General features: G+C 40.7%; 1 protein-coding gene across 2 annotated transcripts; it reads left to right on the top strand.

Moving 5' to 3' along the window:
* Positions 1-105: 105 nt before the first annotated feature.
* On the top strand, positions 106-15,651 carry RB195_024170 (uncharacterized protein; the record flags this gene model as incomplete). Of its 2 annotated transcripts, XM_064211850.1 has the most annotated exons (5): positions 106-174; positions 488-572; positions 15,219-15,307; positions 15,427-15,507; positions 15,580-15,651. In XM_064211850.1, 5 exons carry the CDS (start codon positions 106-108, stop codon positions 15,649-15,651), a joined length of 396 nt encoding a protein of 131 aa, XP_064067730.1. The 2 variants fall into 2 exon arrangements, with proteins under 2 accessions (XP_064067730.1, XP_064067731.1); XM_064211849.1 differs by lacking the exon at positions 15,580-15,651 and having other exon boundaries at positions 15,427-15,537.
* Positions 15,652-15,998: the final 347 nt, after the last annotated feature.

Genomic DNA, 15,998 nt, shown 5'->3' with positions numbered 1-15,998 from the left:
TCTTTTTGAAGAGACTAGTCACTTTGAAATATTCCAAAAATCTACAATAAAAATGTAGTTTCGTTTTTTTTTTTTTTTTCTGAAGTCTCCTTGAATCCAGTCTTGATGGGAATCTCATTGGTGTACCTGGTGTACCTAGAAAAACCAGTAGAGTTGTTGTTTACGACTAAATTGGTTAGTCGCACAGAGTGGATGATTAGAAGAATTGAAAAGTGAAATATGTTCAGTTACATCATCGTTTTATCTTGTCATATTTCGTTATCTTAAGACTGCAGTAAGTACCAGTATAATTCTGCTAAGAAAGTAGCGCTTACCGCGTAGAGAACTGTGCAAGGAAGCGGGATTTTTTAATTTTTCAGCTCACGTTTCCTTATGTAACCTTACTGTTGTTTCAAAAAATATTTCAAAAATGAATGAATTCAAGGTTTTAAATAGCACGTGAACCGCCGAATGTCAAGGGCCGTAAAGTAAAGATGCTCTACTTCAGGAAACTGACACAGAGCAGTTTTCCACCAAGTTTGATGACGATGACGGTCCTGACGTCTTTGTTTTCTTCAAGGAAACCATGGAACGTAAGTCGCTTTGTTTCTAGCCCTTTTTTCTCATAATGGCTGCATAATGCTTTGGTTTCACGTACATTGGTAGGATCTTTCTAGATTATTTTCTTTCTAGATTTCCTAAAACTATGTGTAGAAGCAATACTCAGAGACTTGACGTTAGTCATGACACTTAAAGGCAGCATACCACGAATCTGACGTGGTGCAGATTTTAGGTGGAGTATTCGTATACAGTATGGGAGACTACGGAGAGGGGGGTGATTTCGTCCATTTCTTCCTAATTGCCGTAAAAAACGGCCCGGAAGATACGGCTTCATTCGTTTTGGCGCACCATTTTGTACAAGAGGTTCGATTGGAGCGCGCCAGTCTTGTGCGGCGCCGCATCTTCCGGGCCGTTTTTCACGGCAATTAGCAAGAAATGGACGGAATCACCTCCCTCTCCGTAGTCTCCCATCCCGTATACGAATACTCCACCTGAAATCTGCACCACCTCAGATTCGTGGGGTGATGCCTTTAAGCACTCTCGTTCCTTCGTTCAAAATCTACGATTGCAGGAACTGTCACGTCATGTTCTAGTGTTCATCAGAGTGATTGTGTCATTTTAGCTTTTAAACAATAATCACACGAAAAGAAAAAATCCCACCAAAAATTCCAGCCATGATTCCTCGCGTTGGTTTTAAACTCAAATCGATATAAATGTGATGAGGAATTCTGAAACATTATAGAGAAGATTTTTGAGTAGGTAATAGTTCACAAATATCATGGAGAAACGCGCAACTCCCTAACAAATCCACTTTTGTAGACATTAGGAACACTCAGAGCGAGCGATCCACAAAAAGCAATTCCGGTAAAGTGACTTACACAGAATTTAAAGAATGTGAACTTGTACCTTACTAGAGCAATAAAATCTTCCACTAGCCCGCTGTTTACTTGCTAAGAGACAGCGTTTGCAAAAATTTCCTTCATTATGTAAATGTGTGCAACCCAATTGGTAGGACGTGTTGATGGGCATCGTGTGGGTTTATGATTCTGAGTATTGTGTGAGAGATCACTCTTTCACCATGATACTTGTAAACTGCGTCCCACCTCCCACTCGCTGATGGAGAGATTCAAACCTAGGATGTTTCCGCGAACGCTGCCTTTGAGTGTAATGAGTAAGAGTAGTTCATAGGTCCAGCGTAGCACTTTTGAAAAGTCGGAAGTGAGTGAAAATTGTGATTTGTTTCTTGGACTGAAACTGCTAGAAAAAGCAGTTTATGTCGGTTTTGGTTTCAGCAAAAAATAACAAGTCATAGTTCCCTTCTTTTTCTCATAAGAGCAGTGTTGTATTGTATTGTTTTGTTCTGTTTTTTTTTTTTTTTTTTTTTTGTGAAGGCGTAGTCCGCAATGGTTCTACACCCAATTGAAGTCTTCTGAGACGAACAGCAAGTATATGACACAAATCTTAACCTCTTTTCTCTTCAACTCTCAAAATGTCATTGTTGTCAGTAGAATTTTGTTCAGGAAACTTACATCCGTATGCCCTTCATGATTTTAAATTGCAAATAAGACATGTTAGAAAAAAGGACGCATCCAAACATTCGAAACTATATGAATCTGCGGTTCTATCCATTTCTTTATGTGAGATACCTGTTGAATAAAGTCACATCTTGTATGTACAACCGGTCTTATAATAGTAAAAAAATTTTCACAATTTTCCTCCTGTTCTGTTGTAACCGTGAGCTTCTTAACCTTCTACGCACGCGAAACTTAGGAGGGTGCATTCTTTTCATCGAAAACATCCACATATTCTATAAGGTCTCGCTGATGCTGCAAAGGCTTCCGAAAGTAATGTAAAAAAAAAGTTCCGACTCTGGAACAGGAGCCGGAAATGTGCCTCGTGAGGCTCGAAAGAACTTCCAAGTTTCAGGCAGCTGGCCGTATTCCGACCATAATTCTAAAAGAATCGAATGGACCCCCTTATCGTCGGAGAGGATGCTATTTCTTGTTGGGTGAACAGAAAGCATTCAAGTACCTAGCTGCTTCCAGAAAAGGTTCCGTGTACCACACCAGATTCGCGGTGACACCTGTCCTACTTCTGGCTTAGATGGATAAATTCCAGAGTCACCAATATTTTTATTCGTCCTAATTGTGTGTCACAGTTGCGCTGTTTCTTTTGGTCGAAAACAGGACGGGCACTTTATTTTTCGTAGAAGCTTTTTGTCTTGAAATTGGACTAGACCATCGTATCAACAGTCTTCGTACTGTTTTACACATCGAGAAAACCGGTCATCTTGCTCTTGTATGACGGTTTTTCACTAGAATGTAAGCATGTTTGGGTTAGCTAAAAGTACTTCGACAAATGGTATCCCGGATTTTCGGTCGTTAGGCGTGGTGGATTACATACTCTCTCGTTCTTGTGTTTTTAACTGGATGCTCTTTAAATGGAACCTGCGGTGATTACGACAGCATTTTTCTCCCAGTTGTGAAACGTCAAGTTTCTTGTGTGTTTGTCAGAGTTGAAAAAAAACCGCACCGTTCAAAAGATAGATCCGGAGCCCTATATTATCGCTGTTCATTGCAACATAATATTTTTGATATAGTAGGGGCAATCCACATTAAGCTCGGTGCGGTTGGATAAGCGGCTGCGCTCGAAGCGGTTAGGATCGAAAAAGGACTTTGGCTGGCACCATTCTTCGCTGCAGTTTCCGATTGTCCCACCTCGATACCAATCGCTTCCTCTCCACTGCACCTCAAATCCAGCCGCTTAGGCGACTGCATCGTGATTTTATCGTTTCGATCCTGCTATACTTATGTGTATTTTACAAGCTGTTTCCTCATAATTAGCTAAAGAGTGGGGCGTCAGCATGTTGATTCCAAAAGCTATTTATGTATAGTTGAAATATGTAGATATACTTTAAGTTTAGATAGGCGCCAAAGGAGTGCGTTTCGTTAGGAACCCACTCCTTCTGCGACATCTTATCGGTGGAAGAGGTGGCAAGCAATGGTGATAGGTAGCTACGCTGCGCAACAGTTAACAGCATCAGCGGACCATGGCTCGCTACTCCTACCTTACGCACCAGTGTTGTACTTCAGAACGTAAGTATGCGCATAGATTGCGAACCATAGCACTATGGTTGAAGTTTGAAATATTTGGGTATTGGTGTTCCGTAACTTCGTATCCAGACTCCTATTTTCCTATTTGAAATCATATTTTACTTCTTCGAACATTAAAACTGGTATATCGATAAGTTACTATTTATTTTCTTTCGATTGATTCCTTCTACTACAGATCATCTAATATCGTGCGAAAGATGACTAGTACGAACACGCTATCTCCGCATGTATGTTTTAGGAACAGAAGTCCAATGAATAGTCCCCGATATATTATTGGCTGTACGATTGTGTGTGGAAGTACCGATATGTTGAGCATGGAGATATATCGAACAACCGCTAGTCACATATAAGATAAGACATGTTAATTGAACGTTAAATGATGGCTGCTTACCTCCTGTCTTCATCAATAGCGACCTATAAAGTGTGTTAAATCTTTTGTTGCCCAACATTCGCCTATGGCTTATGCTCACTTTCAGTGGCATCGTTTGAGATATAGATCTGAGGGAAACTTTCTTGAAATGCAAAAACCGACGGAAAAGAACCGAAGAACCAAAAAAACTCACTTGAAATAGTAATTGGTACGTTTCGTGAAGTGAACGGATAACGCACTCTTTGTTTTCTTAATCATTAACAAGTAAATCAAAGAATCAATCTTTCATTTACTTGCTAATGATCTAGTGCATATTTAAATGTTTTTTCTTCATTTTTCATGATTTCCACTTCTCAGCATTTGTCATGTTGATAGCTTATGCTCTTCCAACTTTGTCAGGAGCAAATTTCACCCCATCTTGCATTAGAAACACTTCTGTGGGTATTGAGCGGTGTTTAATGATCACAGGAAGCCTGGGACACGATTACTCTTGCCTTCTGAAAACCTATTCTGTAGACGCAGATTCGGGTGCATGTAATTAGCTCTTTATTCCTAACGACCTCCATGTTAAAGACTCGGTTTTTCCATTGCATATGCTTAGTCCTTGCTCTTGTTCTTGCACTGCTGTAGATTTTTATTTCTAGGTGTTCTAGGTGAAATCGGACAACCTCCGTTTTAATCATTTGTGTAGTGTTATAGGTACAATGACGTCAGCAAACTGAAAACTATTTACCCAACTTACGGACCGTCCAACTTTCATTTCCACGTTGTTCCATTATTAAGGACTTGATTTCCCAACTCTGGCACCTTCCTCAGCTGAATCGAAGCCCTTTCTAGATTTGATGAAAGTAAAATACAGCAGCATTTTGTAATACTCTGGTACATCCATATGTTCTGTTTTGTTCGCTTGACATTCTAAATACCTGAAAAAAAACAAGAATCAGCAATACTAGAAATCATTGCTTTGAATGAATAGAGGGGAAACGCTATCATCGTGGAAAGATTCCGACAGCAGCGGAAATTACGAAAGTGTTACATATTTAAAAAATCTCAATATAAACGTTTCAAGTTTAGCGTTCTAATCATAAAGCCACGCCCACCCATCATCACCGTCACTGAGATCATGCACTGTGTTTGCATCGCAATTACGTGATAACGTTGGCTTCTAGGAGCGCTCAAAGAACCAAAAGTTACAACGTAGCAGAGAAGAAGTGAAAAAGCGTAAAAAAACGAAAGTGCTGAAAATGAAATAAAACCGTAGAAAATTTCTTCAAGAACAAAACAGCACCACAAAACATAAAGCTGACAACGTTCAAAAATGTTGAGCTTCGTAATGGTTATTGGTTATAACTGTAGTAGCCGCAAATTTTGTGATACGTTTAGCCACGACATCACTGTATTGGCTTGCGACTTCAAAACAGAATAAAATCTGACATAATCTAATGTTAGGTTGGATTGAGTTTTTTTCAAACCACCACTTGTACTTCATCTTTTTCTTTTTCTTCTTCCTATTTTCGGAACTTTCTCTTTTTTCTAAGAAAAAAAAACTTTTACGGAGTCTAAAGTGGTGGGTTTCTTAAAATGTGGTAAAAAAAAGATTAATTGATAGAGCTTTTCGCTTTATCTTCTTGAGACTTAGAATTTTCAATTTGTTTGTTTTACACAGATGAAACACACTATCATTTTCTATTTCTGGCACTTCGTCTGCAATCCTTTGATATATCTCTGTACGATCTATACGATCGTAAACGATTGAGGCACAGAGGCAATACCAGAGATAGCGTTCCATGCGACATTTTCTTTAAAACATACAATTATTCTCTATTTCAGGTATTTCGTGTGCACTTTATACTAGCAGTTAGTTGTTTATATATCTTTATACGTAAACGATCAATGCTCCATACAGAGACAATGACAGAGACAGCGTCCACCTGCGTGTCATGTTTCTCACCTTATTAGACGATGAGGGACACAGATGGACGAAGCATGAGGCGAACGCAGTGCAGTCCTAATGCCGATCTCATTAACTGCGACGCAACACAATTGAGGAGCGCTGTTACCAGTCATTTCCCCTAAGGATAAGTTGTCACGGGAGCTGTGGGTACCTAGCGATGCGCACACCCTATCACTTCATGCAGAGGTTATCCTTTTATCTAATTTTTATTTTTTGGAGATAGCGTTGGGAAGAAACCTGTCGTATTATTTTTTGATTTTCATTCCAACACTACTACAGCAACAAATGTTTTAATGGTTTTCAAGTTTCATTGTCCTTTGACAGGAATATAAGTTGATCACAGGTAAAACTGACGGGTAGTTCGGTGCATGCATACTTATATGATTTTCTGCTGTTTCTTGTACATGCCTAAACATAAAACAAAGGCATGATTACAAAAAGGGAGGACGAGGATACGGTGCGAGACTGTGACAGCTGATTGTCACCACATCGTCGTTACTGCCGTGACCTCCGAACCCAGGAACTCCGCCTCGGTCAGCAACAGCTATGGCTGTTGTTGCTGCCGAGCTCCTGACCCAACATCTCCATTGTTTCTTAAAGGCATCCCCCCACGAATCTGAGGTGGTGCAGATTTCAGGTGGAGTATTTTTATAAGGGATAGTAAACTATGGAGAGGAGGGTTATTCCGTCCATTTCCTCCTAATTGCGGTAAAAAAACGGCTCGAAAGATGCGGCCCCGTACAAGGCTGACGCACTCCAGTCGAAGCCCTTGTGGAAAAAAGTGCACCAGAACGCCCGAAGCCGTATCTTCCGGGCCGTTTTTTACGGCAATTAGGAAGAAATGGACAGAATCACCTCCCTCTCTACAGTCTCCCATCCCGTATACGAATACTCCACCTGAAATCGTTCCACCTCAGATTCGTGGAGTGATGCCGTTAAGCTCATTTTCGAGCTTCACTGCGTTGTGATCGTTTTTGCGTTTTGAGTTGTGAAAAGTGTTTGTTGCCAAGGAAAGGATTGGGTGAAATTGTGATCCGGTTACGATCTTCAGACCCAGTTACGACCTTCACCTATTTTCCTACAAAATGAAAGCTCGTCCTTGAGTGGATGGTGGTATAAGGTGTGTGTTGAGACTTACATATGAAGAATGTGTTTTGAGATGTATACAGTAGTTAGAAGTAAGAGCTTGTTTGTTTTAAGAAAGAAGGGAAGGAGGAAGATTAAGGAAACGTGTTTAGCTTAGATTTACAATACTAGTATTTACAAGGTGAACAATAAGGTTTGTCGAATTCAGCAATTTCACATTCATAACGAATCTGACTGCCACCTGCACGTGGTGGCCTTGCTTTAAGTAAACGCAATCAAGCGTTCGAATATACAAATTGGGAACATACGAGCTGTATAACCTGCCCGGTTATATGGCACAAGATTCCACCACACTGCAAAAAGGTGTTGTCGTCCAGCACATCGCCAATGCCCATAACCTGAAAGGTCAACTGGCTGAAGGGAGCATGGAATGTTTGGCAACAACTATTCGTTTCGTCTGTCGCACATTGTACTCTAAGCGAGCGGGGAGAGGGAGGGAGGGGTGTTGGAGCGAAACTCCAACACCCCTCCCTTCCTCTCCCCGCTTGCTTTTACGACATTTATGTGTATCATTTGCTGCGCTCAAGAAACACGCATCAGAGATCGGCCCGTCATCAATATCGGACGCTACACTATCTATTGCAGTGATTGCAGCGATGCTGATGGAAAAAAGAGGAGGCCGCTCGATGGCTGTGAGCTACAACAGTCTAGTGGATTAATTTGGCTCAACACCACCTGGATGCACCTTTGTACAATGATCGCAGAAGACGTAAACTTTGGATAGTAATTGACCATGCACCTACGAAAATCGCTGAGGACAATAATAAGGACGCCTTCTATGACTAACTCAATACGTAGAAGTCTAAAATACCCGGTCAGCAGGTGGTCATTACCGGAATCGACAGAAATGCGAAGATTGGACTTGAATAGCAATCCGAGTGCTAAGAAAATAGCATGATCCAGCAGACAACAGACGGGCCTGTACAATGAAGCGGCTGTCGGTGGAGCGACCCTACCAATTTGGAGGGATGACTTCGGCACCTTAGTAAACCGGCAACCGGTAAACAACTCTTGAACTCGAGCACATTCAGCGACTGATCTACGCGCTCAGCGAGGAACCACCGACACAATCGGAGGTTCTGGACTGTATCCAAAAAAGAGCTGGGTGTCTAGAGAAGATGCGCAGAAACGGTGGAGTCTCCTCCTTTGGGATTGGGAGATGATGAAGATCATTCTTTCAAATGGATCGGCGAAAAGAAACCTAGCATACGAAGACACGCTATCATAATTCCCTTCACAAGAAGTTATCCGTCAGGGATGTTGGGAAGTGTTGACGAATCTCATTGTTGCGCGTTATGAGCAAGGTTTTGCAGCGGATTATCCTGGACCGACTTATTAAACATCGCGAAGAAACAACGCAAGACTATCGATCAGTGTTCTGCCGACATCGTCTTAGCATCACTAGAAAGCCCCTTTACCGATCTCGCGTACGCCGACGATGTTATATTCGCGGAAAGTAGTACGAAACTTCAATATGTTGTCAATCTTGTATCGAAGCTGGCTGCAGCCTATGGACAGTGTCTACGTCCTGATGAATGCAACCAGATGTGGGCCTCTGCGAGATCTCGAACGGAAATGAGAGTGGACGGACAATCCATCGAATTCTTACGATGAGTTCTGTTACCTGCGCTGTATGCTGAGGCTAACAACGGCAGCTACGAGAAAGATGTTCAGTGGAGAAGTCAAGCTACGGCTCTACCTATCTGCAATTCGCCGAATCATGATTTACGTATGGGATAGTTCGGCAGCACCATCTACGGTGATGGAGCTTTGTTGCAGGAAAGGAAGCATTTGGACGATTGCTTCGCTACTTGTGGGCTAGGATATAGCACAATGAAGATTTTTGCGCGGAAATTGATGTAGTATACCGGTGGATGGCACGCGCAAAATATCAACATCTTGTATTTATGTTTTCTTGTTATTGTTATTGGAACAATATCGGATGTTGGCGAGGAGAGAGGAGGAGTTTGATGGGATATATGGTATCAAAGACCTCAAACAATTTTCAGGCTTTTGAAAAAGACGAGTTTGTCGAAACATCAGGCCAACAAAAAGGTTCACCTTAACCTCGTTGGCATAACAAGAAAACATAAATACACTATCAAATGCCGAGGTTTCAAGAAGAGAGGACTTGGAGATTGTTGATCAACATCTTGCACTACAATGGAAAGTGGCTATAGAAAATCGTTTTCGCTTCTTTGGTCATAAACTACGGAGACCAGCAGATCGCCTTGTTCAAAGAATACTGAGGAGTTTGTCGGATTCAAGCTGGAAGAGGCCACCCGGTCAAAAACAGAAGTTTTGGAGTGAGGTAGTGAAAGTGGACCTGATAGGCAGTTCAAGCGAGGTTTCGCAGGTTATGGAATAGTGACGAATGGACTAATTTTGTGCAAGCCCTCGCAGAAGATGAACAGGATTATTGTACAGCACAAGTCTTTTTCTTCAAAACGTTCCTTTAATAGCTTTTCTGGGTGTTTTTGTCACCAAGTTACAAATGTTTAATTCAGCTCACCAAAATCCGCATCCTGCACTAATCCCAATCAGGGTCGGTGTTCATCGCTAAAATTACGTCCAAATTGCGCGTAGATGCTGTAAATTTATCTTTACTCATCTGTGTCTGGTCTTTTTTTGTGAGGATTATGTCCAAATGTATGTATGACCTTGGTTATGGCCGGCGGCATAGTACAGTATGGAGGAAGGGCATTGTTATATGGCGTGAAATCTGATTTAGAATAAATTTGATTGAATTTGAAAATGGAAATTTAATACTCACATTAATAACTTATGAATGTCAACTTCTTACTTCACTTAATTAAACAATGCTGGACTAATTTCCAGATGTGTAGTAGAGTCAAAATGACGTGAAGCACAGTGCAGTTGCGCAAGTGGCTCGAAGCGTTAGTTAAACTAGTGTTAGTTAAACTAGGGTATGCGGTGGTTGAACGGATTTAATACATGTATATTTGCTTGTATTATGTGTATTGTGTTAATTTGTGCATTATGTTTATAGTTAAAGGTTAGTTAGTTAGTTTAAAAGGGATTGGGTATTACGGATATTGACTTATATAGGTCGTAATTAACCCTTAAACTATGGATAAATAGATGGACGCCGCATTGATGTCATTGTGCAGCTCTGATATTGTTGCGAAATTGTGCCATTTAATTCTTAACACCTGGTATAGTTTGTTAAAAGACCAGTTCGTTTATCCGCGCTCAAAGTTATTACGTAATGCTAGTGACTCTTGGGCACATAAGCAGATGTACGATTAGCAACAGAGGAAGATGTTATAATAAATGTATAGCAATTCTGCAAACCATCCGTGTACTTTGTTATGCTTTTTACTATTGCAATTATCTCATGGTGACATAGGTGCTGAAAAAAATGAAATTAAAATGACTCGCCTTGTCGCCACATAGTGATTGTTCAAAAATCACCGTGTACAATTATATCATTACCAGTTTGAACGTCCGGCTAAAGCCGGACTTCAGACTTTTTGTAGTGTTCGCTTCGCTTACCTCACTAATGACTTTTTTGTAAAATTATAATTGTTTTCTTTTCTTTTTTTTTCAACGCTTTTTTTTCAATTTTTTTGCTCAGAAATTTAGGCATAAATGAAAGATTTCATTATTTTTTTTCCCAAACGCTTCAGTGCTATATTTGGAGAACAATCAAACTTGATTTTACATCTATGTTTCTCTAAAACCTCCACAATTTGAAAACATTATTCGAAGCATTCCTCCGCTCTCAACTATTAGCACAGAATGATGTGCTAACATGAAATGACGTGAATATCATCGTCGTAGTGATAAAAATAATGTACTACGTCAGATCGCGTAAACTGTTGGCCGTTCGCACGTGTGTTTCCTCTTCTTGAAGAAAGGATGTTAACAGCATCAGGGAAATATGCTTGGAAATAGATACGCGAATGAGTCATAGAAACCCATTCTACCGTTGGGGTCCTGCGCACCAATCTGACGCAGTGAGACCGTCACATCCCACTCTATGACTTTCTGGAACCGGCACCTTTCTTTTCCGGAAATTTTCCATTTCGAGGCCATGGAACCCGTTTCACCCAATTTTACCGCTGTGGGGCTCCAGCGCACCAAACCGACGTCATGGTATCCGTTTTCCTCTCTTTTTGGAATCTCGTGACTGAGACGGACACAGACGCACACGCACACACATATGACAGAATAAGCCCGTTATTATATAGCATGATAGTTTGTAAATTTGAAAGTGTACATTCACATAAAAGTTTATTTAACCTCACTAACATGTTAAAGAAACTAGCTTGGCCTATCAAAGCCAACATAGATAGGAAAGTATCTCTGGACAATGGTGGAAAAGTAAAGTACTCGCCTATTAGAGGCACGGCGATGGTTCGGCACCCCACCGGTGCAGCGTTTTGGATCATGGAGTATTTTCGTGACACAGACAAACACATACACATACACATACACATACATAAATACGTACGTACATACATACACACATACGTACACACATACACACACATACACATACACATACACACATACACACACAGACTAAACGTGTTATTATATATCATGATAGGCCGACAATTACCATTATAGGACGACGATCCATTATAGGTGCAAATGCATTAACTGCTGCGCACAATATCTATCCACGTAATTAGGAGTAGATAAAATTTTCGCTCATTCGCTATTCTAGTCCGCGCGTCGAAAGATTTCATCCTGTTATGTATAATAAGGAATACTAGGCGTTATTAAAGGGGAATGTTCGCTTGGACTTAAATATGCTGTCGGAAAAACATAGACTTTGCTTTCTTTTTACGGAAAATGGTCTTCTGTCGTTTCTGTGTCGTTTTCCGTTTCTTGTTTTCGGGAGGATTGATCTGTATTTTACTAATGCAAGAAGCATGTTCTGTCATTTTTTCTGTGAGAAAAGTATGCCTATCGTTTTTCCATGGAAACACATGTCTGTCATTTATAGTTGCAGTTGCAGAATATATGGAATAAGAGTAAAGTGGAGAACTGTAACGTGAAGAGTTCCTTTTTTTAAAGTTTATTGAGAACTTCGTATTTGGAGAAAATCTTCCCGGGCTCTCCGTCAGGGATAGGTTGGTCGGTCTACAGAGCAGTACACACAACACGGAGAACACGGTGCGGGGCGATGACAGCTGAGTGTCACAGCATCATTGTTACTAACCAGATCTCCGAGTCTCGAAGGTCCTACTGAGCCAGCAACAGCTTTGGTTGTTGTTGTTGCCGAGCTCTTGACGCGACATTTCCAACTTTTTCTTCATTCGCCACAATAAAAATGGAAGACTTGCTTAGAATTTGCATCCGAAGTCACAAATACATTTTTGCTTCATAAAGGATAAAAAGTGGATGAAATGCCTGGCGTTAATCAATCCGCTTGGGATGCGCCACCACGTTCACTTCAATTCAGAATCGTTTGAGGTTTACAAATAAAAAACTGACCTTTACTATAACTTGCGGGGGCAGGCCGATGTCAAGCCAAGTCAGTGTCTTATCCTCCCACATCTGGTATCCCTCCGGTACCAATTTATCGACACGGAGGGATGAAAAGCCTGGTGAGCACTAGGGCGGATTCGAACTTCCTATCGATTGTGTAGACAGCGTGCCCACCCCGGGTGTTGGATTGTTCTTCATGATCATTTCGCGGCCCAGATGAACGTAGTTGGTGCACCCAAACATGTTTGAACGTAAATGTGCATCCGAGACCCATATGTATCTTATGAACATAGTCTTTTCCAGCTGAAGACCGATGCATGTCAGCATTTGCTTCGCCTGGCTGATACTAGATGTTATCAGAACGCAGTGTTATAAGCAAAGTGTAAATGGTTTAGCTGCCGGCCATCAATCTTCACTTCCATGTCGTCCCATTCCAGCTGTCGCATTGCGTTCTCGAGGGTGGCTGTGAATATTTTTGGTGAGATTGTATCACCCTGTCGGACCCCCTCTTCTCGTCAATGATGATATTCTTGAGGAATGGCGAAATTCCGGTCGTGAAGTTACTGCACATCTCTCGAAGTACCTTTGTGTACTGACTACTGACGCCTTGGTTGTCCAATGCTTCTTCGTCTTAAGTGGGTCGAAAACCTTCATTAAGTCGATGGAAGTGAGACGCACGGCATCTTGTATCCTCGCGATACCTCGACGACTTTCGAGGTAATGTGAATCTGGTCAGTCGTGCTGAATCCTTTTCGAGATCTTGCTTGACGACATAGCTGCTCTTCATATAATCTTCCCAATCCTGTTGAGAATTACTATGTGAAGGGCTTGTAGATGACCGATGTAAGCAGATTAGGTGATAGTTGCCCGTGTCATGTGTATCTATATCTTTCTTATACAACAACACGCTCTTCCTGGTCTTCCACTGTTTAGAAACGTTGCATTCCTACAAGTAACTTGTAGAGAGCCTCACGGAGTGTTGATAAGAACTGATGGGAGATTCTTCAGAGGTTCCTACTGGAAAGCAGAAATCATGAATGCTTTTCTCAATTTTCCTTCTCGATGCACTGGTTGTCCCGTTTAGGTTCCTTAGAGCATCCAGGAGTCATCTTCGTTTTGCGATTGGAGATGTCTCGACGAGCCTAGCGAATGCCCTTTCACGCCTCTGCAGCTTTATCGGCTTTTCTGCTCTTCTGTCTTTAAGGTCTTCTTTTATCGCCTTTTTACAAGACTTCATTAGCTCGAACGTGTATTTTTAGTTGCCTGCTATTAGCTCAAGAGTTTCTGGAGATAGGCGTCTCTTGATGGTTTTAGAACTTTCAGCCTTCCTTGTACAGTGTGAACGCATCCAACGAGCCGTCGATGTTGTCCATTGCGGTATCCTCCTAAAAGCCAACTAGCGTAGCGAAGAGATCCCAAATAATGATAGTTCAACGACTTCACTCTCTCAATTTTGCGGCTTTTCCTTCTCTCCGGATCAAGAAAGTGTTCACCTCGATTAGTTGCAAAAAACCAGAGGTGTCAAAAATGCTCCGTTTTGTCTACTTGGCACTCCACCTTATAATAGTTATCTAAAAAAAAAAAAACAAGAATCAGTGAAACCAAAAAATCAGGATATGACTATTTTATAGATTGGGAAATTCTCTACCGAATGACATGTAATTTTTAGAGATGTGTTCCATTTCTATGTGCATTTCTCACTTTGAGGAAAACGCTCACGACTGTGTTCTTCAGCTCAGTTCATTAAGAAATAGTATTAACACGGCTGGAGGCCGGTGAAGCCCGCCACTCATGCTGATGAGCTGATGTTGCAGCAGTTCTGTGTTGAACAATGTGAAGAAGAATTGTCATGAAAACAAAAATTGCTTCCGTTAGAACACCGAAATTCTTTCAATACCCACTGCACTATGTTGGAATCTGCTTAAAAACAGGTGACTCTCTGAAAATATTTGAGAAGGTTTTTAAATCCTGAATCCTTATGAGAGCAACAAAATTCACGTGAGGGAAACGTGACGATTCCTTTAAAACGATATGCGAATGTTTATAAAAATGTCTGACAAATTTTTGGAGAAAGGCACAGGAGAGCTAGTTCATTTTCCTCAAGAACGTCATATGTTGCTTGTCTCAGACAGGATTGGATTCAGTTTTCTTTTTCTCCAGAAACTATGTGTTCGTCCAGAAATAGGTATAATAGTGGCCGTAGTCGTCTCTCGGCATCCCTGGATCATGTGAGATTACTCAGCATTTTATTCGGCAAGACTTTGTCCATTTCTCTTGCTATATTCAACATATTTTTCTGACATGGAAAAGAGACATAACATGAAACCTGTAGCTTGTAATAAAATAAAAGAAAATCAAGAACCAAATTTGACTATTGAGTCTGTAGCTTTGTAGATGGCTGGATATCGCAGTAATTGTGTTCGTGATTATTGTTAGTGTTTTTCTTTGTGTCTTGCAAGAAATTTCACTTTTGAATATATAACAATGTTCTGATGGACCAATTTAACACAATAATGCAAACTCCAAAACAGACATATTGCATCAAAACTTGACCGTGCTATTTGCATCAGTACAATGCTCCTTTTTTTTTTGCTTGGTCTCAGTGGCTTTTTATCATTTTTGAAGCTTCTAGAGTTCGAAAGATCTGAACCTGAACTATTTGCTGGAATGGTTGGAAATCTTTCTCCACAGGTAGCAGAATCTTTGCAAAACCTTATCAAGGTAAACGGTCATTCCTTGTGTAGTCAGTAATTTACTTTCCCTAAACGTGTACATCTTCTAGTTAATTGTTTTTTTTTTCTTAACTTTTCTTCATTTTCTTACACTCAACCTACTTGTAGGTTTGTGAACAACATGTGAGATCAGAGGAATCAAAGCGTGTCGAGCAAGCAGGAGGATACAACTTCAACCCTGCTGCAGCTGTACCGACGTCTTTCAATTTCACAAGATAAATGTTTTCTGACGATTTCTGACTCGATGCGGAAAGTTTTTAGAAATCTTACGAGTTTTCGTTCTACAATTTCTCTTCGCCGGAGGCTTATGTGGTACCTAGCGCAGCCTTGTGATAAAGCCTTATATTTGGGTCTCATTTGGTTCCCACTGGTTGTTATCATTTCCTCTTCTTCATCTCTTGTACGTGGTTTTGCGTGTCTTTTTTTTATTTGTTTAGTGAATATTATCTGAACAAGTTCTAAGCAGGTTTCTAATTCCTTCGTTTTTTTTTGTTTGTTTTTCTTGTGAACAGTAAGAATAATTTCTTTTTCTATACCACATATTTTTCTTAAGCAAAAGAAGTCACTGCTAAAATATTGGGGGTACAAATAAGTTTTGAGGGATTTACAAAAAATGGCGTAACCAGTACTAAATCGCATCGGACCATTTTTAAACTATATGCATTTTAAAGCGTCATGAT

The sequence above is a fragment of the Necator americanus genome, chromosome X (assembly GCF_031761385.1).
Source record: "Necator americanus strain Aroian chromosome X, whole genome shotgun sequence".
NCBI lineage: Eukaryota > Metazoa > Nematoda > Chromadorea > Rhabditida > Ancylostomatidae > Necator > Necator americanus.
The sequence above is the reverse complement of the archived record's forward strand: the minus strand, read 5'-3'. Positions and strand labels throughout refer to the sequence as shown.